Below are 18,178 nucleotides of genomic sequence, written 5' to 3'. Positions count from 1 at the left end.
AGAGTGGAGAGGCCCTTCGTCCCATGGTGGTAAGCTCTCTCTAACCAACTCGACGCCTCTGCCAGGGAAATACTGTAGAAGCCCGCTACCTCTGAGGTCCTCCACGGGCGGAGCCCTTCCGCGTAGACCCACTCCAGAGGTGGTCGAATAATGACCAAAAGGCAGAATCGTTTGGCGCTGTGGCGCCATCGCAGACAAACGTCACGCTCCTTCCACTGCTGCTGAAGAAGCTCCGCTGCTCTGCTATCGATCCAGTCTTGCACCTGCTCCTGGGACTGATCTCGAATCGTCTCCCAAACGTTTTCATTCGTCCATTGCTCATTCCCGTCACTGGTGATAGTGAAGGAATAGCTAGGGCCATCGTGGGGGGCAAGGACGGAGACCTTACCCTCCGCCCCCTTTCGGAGGAAGAAGATGCTGATGTCTAGGCATGCAGGGAAGGAGCCAATACCCGCTGCATCCAAATATTCCCAGGGTCCTGCTCGGTAAAACTCCAAAGGTAGAGCTCTAGGAGCAGCCCTTGGGTGTGGGGACGAGGATGGGGAGTCTGAACCAGAGAGAGGGGTGCTGGCTGTCAAACAAGCTGGATTGGTACTGGCCATCTGCGGGGAAGGGCCTCTCCCCTCCGCCGGGCCAGGAGGGATAGGCGCGGGGGAGGTCTGTTCCGGCTCCGGGGCCGCAGGTGGCGCAGGCGGAGGGGGGGTTTCCCTCGGGATCATGCTCGAGGGAGAGGGGGGGGCTGAAACCAACAGTGCTGGGGGGGATCCTGGGGGGGGGGGAGGTAGGGGGACCGAGGAGGAGGGGGGAGGGGAGGGGGGGCGGTGTGAAGGATGAGGGGGAGGCTGGCTGATCTTCTCCTTCCCTTTCTCCTTCCCCTTACCGGGCTGCTGCTCATTGGTGACCACAGAGGGCTCTTGCTGTAGATGGGAAGGCTTTTTTGGTCCTGTTTTGTTTCCTTTTCGTTTTCTTTTGACCTCCGTCCAGCCTTCCGCTTCGGGAGGGGGTGTCGATGCCTGGCGGGGGGGATCCTGAGTTGCCTGGATGGGGGCCTTCTGAGGTTCTGTCCTCGTGAAGCGAGGGCAGGCGCGCGCCTGGTGCCCGAAGCCGTGGCATCTCAAACACTAATCTGGGCGACCAGTGACCATAGTGCACTGCGTCACCACACCTAAATCCGTCTCAATCTCGAACTCCGAGGGGATACTCTGCAGATCTAGGACTGCCACTTTGACACGTGGCACCCCTTGGGCTGCCGCCGCATCAACGAAGGTGTCTTGCATGTGCCAACCAAAGTGCGCCCCCAGGTCCTTGATGATCGGGCGAAGCTCAGTTGCGAGGCCTGGGAAAATGAGGGTAGCTGGATGGCAAGGAATGTGGATGCGGGCATCGAAGTCCGCTACACTGAAACCCCTATACCATGGGACCATAAGGATGATCTTCCCACGCACAAAAGTAGGGGACCGTCTGATCATATCGCTCGCAGCCTATGTTGAGGAGAGCTTGAGCCAGAAGATACCACGTCCCATGAGTGCAACCTCCTCAATGTGGCTGTCCTCAAGGTAGAGGGTGGACTGCAACCAGTCCCTGATGTTTGCTCATGAAGGGGCGTAGCCAATGACTCTCCCATAAACGGATGTCTGGGAGAAGTCCGTGGCGTCCTGCTTCACCAAGGAGACCTGATGCTCTGTCAGTGTTATGCGGTAGGCTGATGGAGGGGGGGGGTCCATCTGGGCCTCCGGTTCCGGGCTCATGGCCGCCATACCGCACCGACAAACTGCGAACGCTCCAAAAGGCGGGGGAGTGAAAAGGAAAAGGAAATGGCAGATTCAAAGGAGGGGGGAGTGGTACGGAGGCGGGGGAGGAAAGAGGGAGGGATGGAGAGGTACGGGGAAGCGGGAGGGGGAGAGGTGGTGGAGAGGGAGCGAGTGGCGTAGGGGGAAGGAAGGAGGAGGGAGGGGGGGGGGCAGTGCAGCGCTGGGCGGGGGAGACGAGGAGGAAAGGGGATGTACTTGTGTATGGTTTGTCTGTGCTCACATTCTGCTCCTGCAGGGCCCGCTTGTACTCCTTCCGCTCCACTCTGCCTGCCCTTTCTCATCCCATCTGTCTTCTTCCGCTTCTGATATTTTTGCTTCTTCTAGCCTCCCAGTCTGTTCTCCCTCCACTGTTGTTTCCGGTTCGCCTCTACTGTTTGCTCCCAACCCATACAACAGTCCGTTCCATTCCATACCGCTGTATGGTCCTCTTGCCTTCTGCTTTATCCCGTACTCTTGTTTCTTGCTGCTGCCCCCGCCTTTGCCTCTTTCCTCTTCTGCACAACAATACAGTAGTTTGCACCTCTGTATGCCTCTTGTTTCGGTTCACCCACAGCTGCCCCTTTCTTCTGCCCCCGACTGTCATTACCTTCTGCTTTCAATTGCCACTACAATTCACCCAAACTTCACCTCAGTTCTACATCCCTTATATCTTTCCTCACACACAGTTTGCACTGTCCTATCTTTCGTCTTCTCTCTCCTAGGGTGACCCTAGCAAGTGACGGATGGATATTCAAAGGTTTCAAGTCATCCCTCCACCCAAGATTGATGTATAGCTCCCCATTCAGCTTATCCTTGTCCCTTTCCACTGGCCATTATAGCATGCACATTTTCCAAAGATGATTTTCAGTAGCTTCAAAAGTACATGGAACTTGAGAGCTCCACTAACTCTTTGTATGCATCCATGGATCCCACTCGTCTAGGACTTTGGCCAAGGACCGGATGTTTGCTGCCCTTCCTTATGACCTCTCTTTGCACCTTTCAGAGATTTAATTGTTGGCGAGAGGTTTTCTTTCAGGTGCTCTTTGATTCTGTAGAGTCACAACTATTGAGCTTCAAGCTAGCCCTTTAGCACTTGGCTCTAGGATAATCTTCGTCTCACCTTTCCCAATGGGTTTCAACCCAATGGAAGATGATAACTGGTCACTTCTTGATTTGTCAGGTTCCCTAGTCTTCCACAAGTCTACCACAACCTCTTTCAGTTTGGTCACAAATGTCTCCCTCTCTCCCTGGTTTCCCTTCTTTTGTAGTAGAGGCAGCCAGGGCTGACAGTGTCCTGACTCCCCATTCAGCTAATTTTTGTCCCCTTCCACTGGCCATTACAAGATGCACATTTTGCAAAGATGAGCTGCAGTAGTAGCTTCAAAAGTACGTGGAACTTGAGAGCTCCACTAACTCTTCGCATGCATCCATGGATCCCACTCATCTAGGAGTTTGGCCAAGGACTGGATGCTTGCTGCCCTTCCTTATGACCTCTCTTTGCACCTTTTAGACATTTAATTGTTGGCGAGAGGTTTTCTTTTGGGTGGTCTTTGATTCCCTAGAGTCACAACTATTGAGCTTCAAGCTAGCCCTTTAGCACTTGGCTCTAGGATAATCTTCCTCCCACCTTTTCCAATGGGTTTCAACCCAATGGAAGACGACAAACTGGTCACTTATTGATTTGTCAAGTTCCCTAGTCTTGCACAAGTCTACCACAGCTCTTTCGGTTTGGTCAGAAAGGTCTCCCTCTCTCCCTGGTTTCCCTTCTTCTGTAGTAGAGGCAGCCAGGGCTGACAGTGTCCTGAGAGTTAGGGTCATTGTTGCTAACCCTAATATCTCCAATGACCATCAAGGTTCTAGCAATTCCTAGCACTCGACGATAGGATGTTCTAGAGGCCCTTACTACCCCTCAACATAATGGGTCATGTAATAGAGGCCAATTTTTTAGATCCAATTCCCCTGGATCAAGAGGCTTTCCCTGGATCTTGGGACTCCATCTTGTACCCCTCTCTCCCTGAACTCAGCAGGTCCACCCTCCTAATGGAGGACCTAGGGTGACTCTTTGTAACTTCAAGTAGGGGAAGGTCCTTTATTGAGCCCCCTTCAGCAGATGCCCCTTTGGGCTCTTTTGCAACCCCATTGTTGCAGGCAAGGATTTTGAAAACCTTCAGTTGGTTCAAAGTGATGCCTTTTCAAATGGATCGTAATACCTTTTAAGTTGATTCAAAAGTAATTCCTTTTAGCCTTTGGTTGATTGTGCAATTGGCAGAATTCGTACCTTTCATCTTTGTCACCTGTACTCCTACATTTCAGATTTTTAGAGAGGGATCCTTTCCTCATACCATTTTCCTCCTCGCACAGCTTGCTCCCCTCCACTATTTCAAGAGACTCTCTTGGTAGGGGGGAATCGGTTTACTAGGTCGAGTAAAACATCTTTAACCTACTTCCTCCTGTCGATGAGCAACTGCTATTGGATAAATTTAGATTGTATTCTCCCCCTATTGGTTGGACACGACATCATCACTCCCTATAGAGCACAATAGATTTTACTTTTGATTGGTGGATGCAAGGTTCCCTAATACTAGAGGGGAGCGTGTCTTGTTTTGGAAGGAACTGCTATCCTGGGCCCCTATTGCAGACTCTTGGTTTCTTAGGGGTGACATCAACATGGTAGAGTTACCCTCGGATTAAAAAGGGGAAAGAGAAGAAAGTCTTCATTCTCTTGTGAGAGCCGTCTAGGGTGCTTTTCTTTTTCAGTTTTGTTGTAGAGACTTTTGGATGGACGATTTCTTTCATGTTATGCCATCCTTGCTCGTATTTTCTTGGTCATACATCTAACAGTGGGTCCCTGGAAACAGATTGAAAGATGAGGAAGGTTATATTCCTTTAATGTTGCAAAATTCACTGAGTTTGGAATGGAAGGAATACTCCGCCTGGGAAGCGCCTATGTAAACCACTAAGAAGATGATGTGTCCTGCTCTTGCATAGATAACATACTGAAATATATGATATTCTTGTGTGATGTGCAGAGCTTTGTTACATTAACTGGGAGTTGGTGGACTTCAATATATTTTATTAGTTTCTATGCATTTGCCATCCTTTTCCTTCTAAACCTTGTAAGTTTACTGCACTTCTCTTGAATAATAACTCAGGTGTTTTATTTGATGTTGTAAGTCCTAATGGGGAACCAATGTTTAGTATTTTGCTTCTAAAAAAGAGAAGCTCTGCAACCCCTTAGGTCTCTTTATAGTGTGCAAAATCATGGATGAAATTTGTTTATTTCACTCTTGTTTTGTTGTCGAATCGCAGGTGATTGCATTTGTTTTGGAGGCTTTCTTTGCAGAGATGGAACTGGACAGCTCCTCCAACAACCATAATAACTCACTAATTTCTGAGGTGGGGATTGTTTATTTTCAACATACCTATTATAGCTCAATGATGTAAGAATGGCCAATATTTTATAGCTTCAACGTTTAATCAACAAAAGAGAAAGAAACAAAGAAAGTCTATTAATGTCCATGGGAGACCAATGGGTCTATTGGACAGCAAAAAAACCAGCTAATACATCCGTTCAGGGAGGTCACAAGGCAGCTCCCAAGTGCTGTATAAAGAGACTCCGAGTTATTATGACGTACCTACATTGTAGTCTTAAAAGGTAAGACAATCGACGGTCATACATCAGTTTAAGACTGAGGTTCTTTTGGTTTTGATCTAAACTCCTTGATGAGGGTCATGCCCTCACAAAGTTCCGCCCCTTTGCTAGCCTGTCTACCTCACGTACCCTTTAATTCAGTTGTGCTCTAGCAAGCTCCTTGGCTACCCATACTTATTGTCCCTTTCAGTTTAGTGGATAGCGAAGAATGTTCTTGCAGCCCATGTGCTAAGAATAAGTACAGCGTGGGTCCCAGCTTGATGGATGTGAATTACATCTTCATCTTCTAGCCAATTAATAGTTGGGACTGCCTCCTTAATCTCTTCAAAGGTGTCAAAAAATGAGTTTTCCTCATACCAACCGCCCCGATCCTGATTTTAAGTGCATTATCTTGCTTGGCCTTTCTTTTTTGACCTTTGTATCTACCTCTATAGTAACCTCTGTCTTTATTGATTGCAGTTCTGCATTAATTGTTAGAATTATTATTATATTCTAGGCAGTGGCCAATTAACCACAGTCTAATCCCTAACTACGGTTAGTGATTAGATAGGGTTTTGTCACTTGAACAAAACCCCTCATCTCTCTTTTGTACTTACTTCATTTCTGTCCACTATTGAGTAGACCTACGTTCAGCTTGATTCTTTTTTTTTTTTTTTTTTTTTTGGCAAAAAAGAGACTTCTATTAAGTAAGAAAGAAACTTGCTAGAGCAAGCTCTGTGCGGAAATACAACATGCTAAGCATGTAATAAAAACACCTCAGAGGAATGAGGTAGAAAGAAACCAAGGCTGAGGCTGAAAATGCCAACAGAGTGTGTACTATATCTATCCAAGTACTGGCCAAGAAACCTGAGAACCCTCCAAAGCCTCAGTGCATCTGGCTCTCCAAATGTGCCATGCTGCAATGCTAGCTAAGACCTCCCATGGAGAGTCAACCAATGAATGAGCAGCCCTGAAGAGACAGGCCGGAACATCCTCTAAAGAGCACGACTCCACAAGGTGTCGTCGGATGTGAAGAGCCCAAGAGGAGTCAAGTCACTTGGGGTCCTAAAAGAGTGAGCCAAGCTACTGATCCCCAGGTCATATAGAAAGGTAGGCGAACAAAAGAGCTGAAAAGTCTTGCAAACCCCTTCCATATGATTCTCGCCTGTCTGCAATCCCAAAGGCAGTGCTATATTGTCTCCAAAACAGAAAGGCAACGAGGGCAAGACGGGTCAGCTCCGAACGTGGATCTCCATTGGTTCACTGCTATCCCACCATGAATAGAAAGCCAAAAGAAGAGAGTGATTTTTCTATTCCGGTGGGATTTCCAGAGCCTTTGCTAAATTTTTTTTTGCAAGTCAACAAAAATTTGAAAGTTTTCCCAATGAGGAGCGCTGGTAGGCCTCCAACCCCTACAGCTAAGCTGGAATTTCCTGGCATTACTGACCGTGTAACGGGGATGCCCTTCTCTCGGTGCCCTTCATCTATCCATTCCCATTCCCAAGGGTCCCACTGCAAAAACCTAATTGGGACACCTCCATAAAGCCACAGTCTCCATGAGCCCAGGGTGATGAGAAGCGGGTTAGGATCCATAGAGCAATAGCCTCCATGAGCCCAGGGTGATGAGAAGCGGGTCAAGATCCAAGTACCACTGTGAAAGAGAGCCATGCTCCATGAATCCCACTATCCTGACTGGCTGAAATGGTACCTCCAACAAGATATGGTATGTGGATCTGGACAGCCTACCCCTCGAAGAAACATCAAAGACTAAGGCATCCTCATGTGTGTCATGAAAAGCAATCACCTGTAAAGGAACTCCCAATATGGAAAAAGCCCCCATCCATGTGGAGCAAGTAATAGGCATGTCATCTGTGTCCACCCAATCCAAGGGCAAGGCTGCATCAATCTACTGGACTCTCCCTGCACTTCCTTTGAGATTAAGAACCATCCAGGCCTGTCGGTCTGGAGGAAGCTTTCCCCATCTTGGCCACTGCATGTAAGGAGAAGCTCCAAGTGGTCTGCCATGCTCATCCAAAATATTGTCATTCCACATGATAAGTTGCCTTTCAATCTCTTCACAGGTGGATGGGGGAATCCTGCGAAGTGTACTCCTGAAGCTGGCCCACTTGTGCCATCTAGACCACTCCATAGAAAATTTCGTACGTGCCTCTTAAGCTGAGTGATACAATCCGTAGAGTGGCACCAACAAGAGCATACAAACTATGCTATGGCTAGAAGAACCTGGTTAACCACCACCACCCTGGAAGCCAAGTCAAGTTTGGCTGAGCTCCAAAAAAGGAGCTTTCTTTTGATTGTCTCCAACACCGGAGCAAATTGTTGTGAGGGAGAGATGCCCACCCCAACCTGGCAGCACAAATACTTGACAGAGACGCCAAGTGAAGGCAATATCATTACCCCAATCCAGGGTGTCATCTTCACAAATCCAAAAACCATTGGATTTATGGCAATTAATGTGTGCACCTGCAGCCGTGCAAAATAAATCCAAGGCTGTCCAAAAGGAAGTGAGTGTCCTGGGGGTGGCATCCAAAAAAACAGGCTCTCCTTGTTTCTCACATTTGGTATCAGAGCAGAGTTTTTTCCCGGACCTGCTCCCAGCTCCTGCATCTGCTCTCAGCTCCCTGCTCTCAGGTCCCGTCCGTACAGCTCCCAAGCATGCAACTCCTGCCTGTACAGCTCCCAGCGCATTCCGTACAACTGTGCATGCAGCCTGAGCTGCACATTCCATACAAGTGTCGTACACATGTCAGTCCCCTACCCTCGTCCATACAATGTACGGACTATCTGTCTGTACATGTGCGTCGCCATCCGTACAGCTTACAGATCCCATACCTGCATTTCGTACTGCACGTGTCAGCCGCACACGCCACCCGTACTGTTGCAATTGCGCCGTATAGCTTTCGTACAAAGAAGAATTTGCTTCCGTACAACTGCCCGATATAAAGAAAAATTTGCTTTCAGTGCCCTCTCTCAATAGAGGGGGATTTCATGTTGTATTTGATGATGCTAAGTGTGCAATCATAAACAAAGAGAATGACTATGCTTTGATGTTCTTTGGCACTTTGTATCGGGGTCTTTTTCAGGTTGATATATGAGAAAAGATCCGATCTTGCATTTTCCAGTGAGCACTCCCACTGCTGCGATGCAGAATGCGGAGTTATGGCATGCCAGGTATTGGCACATGAGCTATGGTAGCTTAATGACACTTCAGAAGCATGCTATGGTTGATGCATTGCCTCCTTTAGAGTCACCTCCTCATCATGCATGTGAGGGTTGAATGCTTGGCAAGATGCATAGATTTCCTTTCAAGAAGCATGGTGCAGTGAGAGCTACACGCAAATTACAACTCATTCACAGCGATGTCTGCGGTCCCATGAGGACACCTGCTTTTGGGGGTTATCTCTATTATGTTACATTCATAGATGATTTCACCAACTACACTTGGGTCTATGGTCTTAAGGCATAATCAGAAGTGTTTATGCATTTCAAACACTTTGTGGCTATGGTTGAGAATGAGACAGGACTCAAGGTGCAGACACTTCGCACAGATAGAGAGGGGGAGTATATGTCTCATGAGTTTGAGGCATTTTTGTAGGAGAAAGACATCACGTATCAGCTTACAGTGAGGCTTACACCTCAACAAAATGGCAAAGTTGAGCGCAAGAATCGCACTCTTATGGAGATGGATAGATGCATGCTTACCAATAAAAAGTTGCCTCACAGGTTTTGGCTTGAAGGCCTCATATGTGCAAACTATGTTTTGAATCGGGCTCCCACAAAAACTTTGAAGGCATAGCATGGCAGAAAGCATTCAGTGGCCCGATATTCATTATGCAGTATCTCAAGTGAGCAAATATATGCCCAGCCCAAAGACAACACATTGGCAGGTTGTAAAACACATTTTTTATTATTTGCAAGGCACAAAGTCTTATGGCTTGATGTTTCCCAGGGGGGGTGACTTGCAGATGCATGGCTACGGTGATTTAGATTGGGCTGGAGACTATGATACCAGGAAGTCCACTAGTGATAATTGTTTTCTTTTGGGCAAAGCTTGCATTTCTTGGCTGAGCAAGAAGCAATCTACAATCATGTGAAGTTAAGTACAGGGCAGCTTTCATAGCGACAGTTGAATGTGTTTGGCTGCTACGTTTGTTCGTTGCTCTTCATCTCTTATTGGAGGGTCCTTCTCCAATTCTCACTGATAGTCAGAGTGCTATAGCAGTGGCAAAGAATCCTGTAGTTAGAGATTAGACTGTGGTTAGGGGGAAAAACCTCTAAGAGGCAAAAGTGCCCCTAACCCACTTATTACATTACATTGGCCACTGCCTAGAATATAATAATAATTCTAACACTGCCTTGCAGTGCCAATGTGGTGTGCAAGGTAGTGATCAATCATCAAAAGAAGATAAGTTTAGGGCATTGCGAAATGCCTCAAACTTCTCTCGTGGAGGTACTTTGGTGAAGATGTCTGCAACATTGTCATGTCTTGACACATAGATCATACTGATCTCCCCTGCATGCAACTTCTCTCTGACATAATGATAATGAGCCTCAATGTGCTTCGTGCGAGCATGAAACTCACGATTCTTTGCCACTGCTATAGCACTCTGACTATTAGTGAGACTTGGAAAAGGACCCTCCAATAAGATATGAAGATCAAGGAACAAACGTCGCAGCCAAACACACTCAATTGTCGTTGCCTGTACTCAGCTTCACATGAGCAAGTAACCACTGTAGATTGCTTCTTGCTCCGCTAAGAAATGCAAGCTTTACAAAAAAAAAAACAATTACCACTGGTGGATTGCCTGGTATTATAGTCTCCAGCCAAATCTGAATCACTGTAAGCATTCATATGTGAGTCACCCCCCCTGGGAAACATCAAGCCATAAGACTTTGTGCCTTGCAAATAACGGAAGATGCGTTTTACAGCGTACCAATGTGTTGTCTTTGGGCTGTGCATATATCTGCTCACCTGAGATACTGCATACTGAATATCGGGCCTAGTATTACACAACTATATGAGACATCCAACAGCTTGACTGTAAAGTGTGACATCCACTAATTCACCTGCATCATACATAGTAAGCTTCAGCCCGGGCTCCATGAGACTGGCAATAGGCTTACAATCATGCATGTTGAACCTATCCAAGAGCTTTTGCACATACTTGGATTGAGACATAACGATGCCATGCTTGTCTTGTATAAACTCAATTCCCAAATAAAAATTTAACATGCCGAAATCTGTCATGTTAAATTCAGCTTTGAAATCTGCAATTATATCCTCATTTGACCATGTGAGTAGCATGTCATCTACATAAAAAATGATGACCAAAATATCCCCCCCATCCTTCTTGATGTAGAGGGTGCTTTCCATGGGACTATTATGTAATCCCTTACTTGCTAGGAATGCATCAATCTTGGCATACCATGCACGTGGGGCTTGTTTCTGCCCATATAAAGCTTTGTTAAGCTTGCAAATCTGAAGTGCATTGCAGGAAAGTTCAAATCCAGAAGGTTGTTTGACATAAACCTCTTCCTCCAAGTCCCCATTAAGGAAAGCTGTTTTTATGTCCAACTGATGGACATTCCAAACAATAGACCCATCTGGCTTCCTTTTCACCTTGAAAACCCACTTGGTACCCTTACTTGGTGGCAAATCCACAACATCCCAAGCCTGATTTTTCTCTATGGACTGCAATTCATTGTGCATGGCATGCATCCAATGCACATTATCCTTTGCTTCTTCAAAAGAGTCAGGCTCCTCTTCATCAGGAAGAGTCCCTGCATAATCTGTCTCAACTGAAAGAGCCCCCCCCTGCATGCCTTACTGCACTATGAGTCCTGCTAGGCAATCATGTCTCAAGCCTACTTTCCCTGAGAGTTTGTAGCAACCAATTCGGGACTGTTTTGGCTGCGTGTATCTCTTGAATCTCTTGCGTGACAACTTCATCCATACCCTGTGGAGGTATAAAATCAGCCTGTGGCTGAATCGAGGCATGTGAATCAGGAGGAGGTTGCTGTAAATTCTGATTTTCAGCATGAACGTCAGCTGGGGAACCAAATGCTATAGGAAGCATCCCCTCAAAAACATCATCTGAAGAAGCAGGAATATTAAATTCAGCATGTGTATGTGCTGAAATTTCAGAAAATATAACATCTTTACTAACAAAAATCTTGTGTGAAGCAGGATTGTAGAGACGATAGCCTTTGCTTTGTGCAATACACCCAACAAAAATGCATTTAAGTGCCTTATCAGACAAGTTGTGTCGAAACTCCACAGGCACGTGGGCATATGCAACACAAGCAAAAACTTTGAAATGATCCACTGAAGGCTTTCTCCCATGCCATGCCTCATGGGGAGTGATTGTCTTCAAAGCCTTTGAGCCCAATTCCCCCACGTGAAATCCCTACTCATCCTCTGCGTGCTGGCAACAATCCTTAAGGACGCTAGCCATATCTATTGTGCGATAGGGCAGACCCAAAGACAGTGTGGGGTCGTCTCTAGAACCCCATCCATACAGCCAGTGCATCTGCCATCCATCCTCATCTGCTCCAACCACGGGCCAATGGGCAGGCCCGCATGTGCCAACAGCCAAAAGAAATAAGAAATCATCCGCGGGCACAGACTCCTCCAAAGGCGGGGCCAAAAGCTGCCTATGACCTCTCGTGGGACATCCTACTCTAGCCAATGATGTTTCCTTGTGGGGGACCATGCTGTTGCCTCAAGCTGTAAACGGCATCCAATACGAGTAGTGTACGAGAAGAAGGAGACCTCCTCTAGCCAGTCTAAGTGCCCGATGCGGGTTGGCCACAACCACTCCCTCGGGTCCCACTGAAGGTCACATAAAGGTCTGCCCTCCTAGATCCATAAGCGCCATAGTGTTCCCTCCAGGGTCGATAAGACTATGGAGGGATCTATGTACCATGCCTTGCCCAAGCGCCCCACTATCCTGACCCTCTACCACTCCAAGTCCTCTAAGTCCACCTCTGTCTCCTCCTCCATCTACAACTCAGCCTGCAGAGATCCTTCCGGTCCCACTCGATAAAAGCGAGACTGGGGGAAGCCAAGGCTCTCCCGAAAGAAGCGTATGCGGAGCGGTACTCCTAACTGTGATAACTGTCCTGACTAGCAATGGGGGGTCCGAGATCTCCGTAATCCCTCCCACCAAGAGTCCAGAATCGCCTCCTCAATCTCCTGTATCATGGTGCCTGCCCCTCAGAGATAGCCTGTCTCCGAGCCTCTATCTCTCTGGGAAGTCATCGCCAAGTCTCGAAAGATCGGACTAGTCCACTATCCCATTGTGCCCATTCGATATGCTTCCGCTACCCAAGCAAGCATTCTTCTGAGTCTCTAACCTTCGGGTGCCAAATGAGCAGCTGCCTCTCAAACTCCTCTCCAAGACAGCCTAGCCTAGATGTGTCCTCCTATGAATCTTTGCCGCACTCTGTAGAGACTCCGCATCAGCGGAGAACTTTTCTTTATCAGTGGCGCCTTGGAGAATATCCACCTGTAGGACTACTGCCACTGGTCCCCAGTGCGAGGCGTATTCCCAAGAAGCCCCCGTTGTAGTAGGAGCTTCCAAGGTTCCGTCCCCAGGGTGAGGTCTCACACTACCAGCTTGCCCAAGAGGGCTCTGCTCTGCATCTCAAGATCAATAATGTCAAGTCCACCCTCACTGTGTACCAGGCCACCCTAGCTTTGGTGTTGCGGGTGACATCCAATCCTGACCAGAGGAAGTTTCGAACCAATCTGCGTAGCTATCCCATGCAACCTCGGTGAAAGCACCAACAAGAAGCGATGTACTAGGATGTGGCAAGGAGTACCTAGTTTACCACTAGAGCTCGATCTGTGAGAGAGAGTTTCACGGAGCTCCAATACAACAGCTTCCGCCGAACACTCTCTAGAACCAGGTTGACTATTGCTTTGTCGAAATGTCGATACCCACCTGACATCCCAGGTATCCGACCGTCTCTCCTCTCGGGATCCATTGAAAGCCAAAATCTGCATGCCAACCTCGAACTTCCTGGCTCTCCTTTGTGCCTGTGAAGGAGCCGACAGATTTTGTCCAGTTTATGTGAGCTCCGGAAGCCTTGCAATAGATGGACAACGCACCTCTGACCCGCTCTAGACTGGTTGTAGAACCATCAATATAGAGCGCCGTATCGTCTGCAAACTCCGAATCTAGGAGCTCCTCCTCCAGTCGGATGGGCAACCTCATCCCTGTAAGGCCAAGTGCCTAAGAGTGCAGAAAATAGCCCAAGGCTTCCTTCACAAAAGGAAAAGGTAAGGAGCCAAAGGACATCCCTGTCTCACTGAGCGGGAGAGCTGAAAGACCTCGCCTGTATGGCCTCCGATGATTACCTGGCTAGAGCTGCTTGCATATAAAGCTGAGACCCCTCTGAGCTCTCTGAAAAGCCAAGTCTCTGCATAGTCCCCTCTAGGAAGGACCACTCAACTCTGTCATAAGCCTTCTCAAAATCAACGAAAATGATGGCAAGAGGTTGTGCCTCCTCCCTGGCCTAATCAATTGCCTCCCAGAAAGTGAAGATATTGTCCCAGATGCTACGCTCTTGGACAAAGCCGGTCTACGTCTCGTGGATGATATCCAGAAGGTGGGGTCTTAAACGCAGGCTCAAGACCTTCTCCAGGATCTTATAACCTGTGTCTAGAAGGGTGATCGGTCTCCACTACCGAATATTTGTTCTATCTCCCCCCTTCAAAATCAGGCATATCCAGCCTCTGCTCAGGGAATGAGGAAGAAGTCCTAAGTCAAAGATCTCCTAACAGGCTAACCGAAGTGGGGTGGAGAGGGGATTGTATCCTCCTTTGGAAGGAGTTTCTCTCTTGGTCACATATTGCAGATTCTTGGATTATTGGGGGCGATTTCAACATGGTTGAGATGCCTTCAGACAAAAGAGGGGGTAGGAAAGGTGGCATTCACTCCCTGGAGAGAGTAGCATGGGATGCCTTCCTTTTTCAGTTCAGTGGCAGAGATGTTTGGTATGATGATGCTTTTTACACTCAGCCACAGTTTCTTCTGTTTTCTTGGTCAAACAGGAGAGTAAGGATGCCTATCCATGCACGGATTGACAGATTTTATGTGGATGATTGGGCACTGGACAGAGGTGGGACAGTATGCATCAACGCTGGGGTGTCCACTTCATATCATTTTTCAGTTGTTTTGGTGGTTTCAGAGCCTCGGGCGAGAGGCCGCTCTGTCAGTATCAGGATTCTAGATGCACAGAGACAGTGCTACGGATTTGGGTTTCTCACTTGCAAGGTGGGCAGTCGTCCCCGTCAGATGTGGCTGCAGCCCTCACTGACATTAGCAGCTTTCATCATTCTGTTGCTAGTATTAGGAGAGATGAGATTTGCAGGAGAGAGATTGCCATTCGACAGCAGTTGGCAGCTCTTCAAAGAGAAGAGCAGAGTTGGCCTACAGATGCTTGGATCTAGGAGCGCCTTGTTGCAGCAAGGGCTCATCAGCAGACACTTTTAGATCAGAGAGCAGAGTATGCCTTTCACAGCAGAGAGTCTTTCTGGGGAGGTAGAGTCAACAAGCAGTGACCGCTCTTACTGCCCTTTGTCCAGGGTCAGATGTGGGCTTACACCTTCTTTCTTTATTATTTTTTGGGATCAGATTGGGGATATCATCACCTCAGCCCTGTAGGGCGTTTGGGACTCGGGTGAGATGCCAGAGTCACTCTCGAAGGGTCTCATTCATCTTATCCCAAAAGGAGGTTGCAGAAATTTGGTGTCTCAGTGGAGACCGATCACCTTACTGGGCAATTTGTATAAGATCTTGGCAAAAGCCATCAGCCTACGATTGAGCCCATCCTACCAGATCTTATACATGACACACAGACAGGCTTTGTCCATGGTAGAAGCATTTTTTATAACTTATTTGGGAGGCTTCTGAGTGGGCTATGCATGAGGGCCATAGACTAGCAATTCTACTCTTGGATTTCAAAAAAGCATATGATAGGGTAGATTGGGGTTTTCTAGAGGGAACCCTTCTTCACTTTGGATTTTCAGATTTGTGGATTAGAGGGGTTTCTGCTCTTTACAGGTCAGCCCGTAGCCAGGTACTCATTGGTGGAGTCTGGGGAGACAGGTTTCAGATATCCAGATCAGTCCAACAAGGATGCCCTCTAGCCCCCTTTCTATTCTTATTTGTGGCTGAAGCTATGAGCCTCTATATTAGAGCTCAAACTGATATTTTTGGGCTGAGACTTCCGTTGGGACAGGAAGAGGAGTTACTGGACAGTGAGCTGGCAGATGACATGGCTATTTTTTTGGATGCCACTCCACAGACACTCACCTCTTTTAGGACAGCCTTGGATTTATTTTGCATTGCAGTAGGGGCTCACATTAACTGGAACAAATCCAATGGTTTCTGGATTAGTGATGAGGACACTCCAGATTGGGGTGCTGATATTGGCTTTACTTGGATTCAGAGGGGTGTCTCCATCAGGTATCTTGGATGCTAGGTTGGGGTGGGCATTTCTCCAGCACAGCAGTTCGCTCCCGTGTTGGAGAGCATCAGGAGGAAACTCCTATTTTGGAGTTTGGCCAGACTTGAATCTGCATCCAAAGTGGTGGTTGTAAACCAGGTACTGTTGGCTACAGCTTGGTTTGTTTGCTCTTGTTGGTGCCGATCTACAAGCAGTATCACTCAGCTCAAGAGACCTATCAGGAATTTTTTGTGGAGTGGATTAGACGGCACTTTAGATGTGATAGTCAGGGTGGCTTGGGAGACTCTCATTCTACCCACTGAGGAAGGGGGCCTCAATATTATTGATCTAGACTTGCAGTGTAGAGCCTTGCTCTGCAAGATCGTGGTTAGAGGTTTAATGCGTGGTTAGGAGCCTTGGAAGGATTTTTTCCTACGCAGTATACATACATGCACACCTTCTCAGGGAGGAGATTGGATGGACAGCCCTAGATGGATCTTTACGTCAGCCTGTCTTAGATCTCCTACTTCCCCTCTCATGGCTGCCATTGTGAAAGCTTGGGACAGCTTTAGAAGTACTCTTCGGAGAGTTCCACCCTCCTCTCGTGAAGAAATTTACAGGCAGCCCGTCATGTGGAATGATTGCATACTAGATGAGCATGGCAGATCACTGGAGTTGGGACTTGCATCCACGGTGGGTGCTTGGAAAGCTTTCAGGATGCTTTCAGAGGATCAGAGAGCTCGTTCAGTTAGTCACCTCAGAGGAAGTGCAGCCAGGATGCAGCAGATAGATGCAGCCATACCAGTGGAGTGGATGGATACATACCATTTGCCTATTTCTGAGTCCACCTGGTTGGGGGCTTTTTCGAGGATAGGTATCCCTCTGCAGATTATAGCCTTGCGGGATGCACATGAGGATACCCTTGTCTTTCAGGTTCATGCAAGAGGCAGACTCCACAGATCTTGAGAGGACATTCTTTTGGAGGTTCCTTTTCAGCCTGTCAGGATTGCAGGATACATGGAGATGGGTAGAGACTCACAGTGGTATCTGGATCCAGACCCTGTTCTCTTGGCTATTGGATCTTGGAGGCTTTGGTTGTATGGAGGTTCCCCTATTAGATCCTTGCAGTGGGATCTAGGGGAATGGGAGTGGATAGTTGTAGGGCACCGAGAGAAGAGCATCCCCTTCTTTCGTTACACGGTTAGAAATGCCAAGAGATTCCAGCTCAGTTGTAGAGGCTAGAGGCTCTCTAGAGCTCCTCATTGGGATACTTTTCAGATTTCTGCAGAGATGCAGAAAAACTTTTGGAGGAGACTTTGGAAATCCCTCAGGAATAGGAAAGTCATGTTATTCATCTGGCTTACTATTCATGGAGGGATTGCAGTGAACGTATAGAGATCTAGGTTCTGGGCCGACCCTACTTGTCCTCGATGCCACTCAACAGTTGAGTCAGTGCAGCACTGCCTTTGGGAGTGCACTCAGGCGAGGATGGTTTGGAAGGGTGTTGCTAGAGCACTTTTCATAGAGCACCCTTCTTCATGACTTGGGGATTAGTTGCTTGGTTGTCACTCACTGGTCCACAGGCTTTCTTTGAGGAACATGACACGGACACAACTTTCTTTGTTCGATGACATCGTGTGGAGACATGCTCCCTCCGGGATGTTCCGTTTACTCCATTCAGAGCTCCCCACGCTTCTATAGACACATCTTGGGAGATTCTGGCTAGTATCACAACATGGCATATTTGGAGAGCCAGATGTACAGAGGCTTTGGAGGACTCCTAGGTTCACCCTTCTTAGACTATGGCCAGTATCTGGGCAGATACTATACACACTTCGATGGCCATTTGGGCGAACATACATTGAACCTCCAGGACTGCTACTACTAGGAGGGTTGCTTTTCTCAGAGTCTAGAAGGATTGTCATTTCTTCTCTGACTCTCCTTCAGGGATGAGGTGGCATTTTCAGCCGCCACCTGGAATTTTTGTTTGCTCATTCCGAGCTGTTTTTTCTCATGCTTGACATGATGTACTCCCGCACTTGAGCTTGCTCTGCAGTTTTTATCCATACTTAATGAAGTACTTTTCTTGAAAAAAAAAGAAAGAAGTGGGGTGGAGATGTGCCGCCCAAAGCAACGAAAAAAATTCAGTGTTAAACCGTCTTCTCCTGGGCAGTTTTGGGCAGGAAGAGCCTGTAGGGCCTCCACAAATCCTCATCCGTGAAAGGCTCCTCTAGGCTTCTCTTCAGGCTCTGTGAGACAACTGTGGTGGGGACCTGCTCCCAAA

At 47.7% G+C, this 18,178-nt stretch overlaps 1 protein-coding gene across 2 annotated transcripts in view; it reads left to right on the top strand.

The window, feature by feature from the left end:
• TPC1 (two-pore channel 1) overlaps positions 1–18,178 on the top strand; it is a 274,779-nt gene that overhangs the window by 207,404 nt on the left and 49,197 nt on the right. For both annotated transcript variants that reach the window (XM_087372597.1, XM_087372596.1), the window contains exons 21-22: positions 4,820–4,906; positions 5,100–5,186. In XM_087372597.1, the coding sequence (XP_087228723.1) occupies positions 4,820–4,906; positions 5,100–5,186 (174 nt within the window). The remainder of the gene's footprint in view (positions 1–4,819; positions 4,907–5,099; positions 5,187–18,178) is intronic.

Source organism: Dipteris shenzhenensis, chromosome 3, assembly GCF_047967505.1.
Source record: "Dipteris shenzhenensis isolate YYH24624 ecotype China chromosome 3, Dip_SZ_1.0, whole genome shotgun sequence".
NCBI classification, from domain to species: Eukaryota; Viridiplantae; Streptophyta; class Polypodiopsida; order Gleicheniales; family Dipteridaceae; genus Dipteris; species Dipteris shenzhenensis.
Note: the sequence above shows the minus strand (reverse complement) of the source record. Positions and strands in the feature narration are given on the sequence as shown.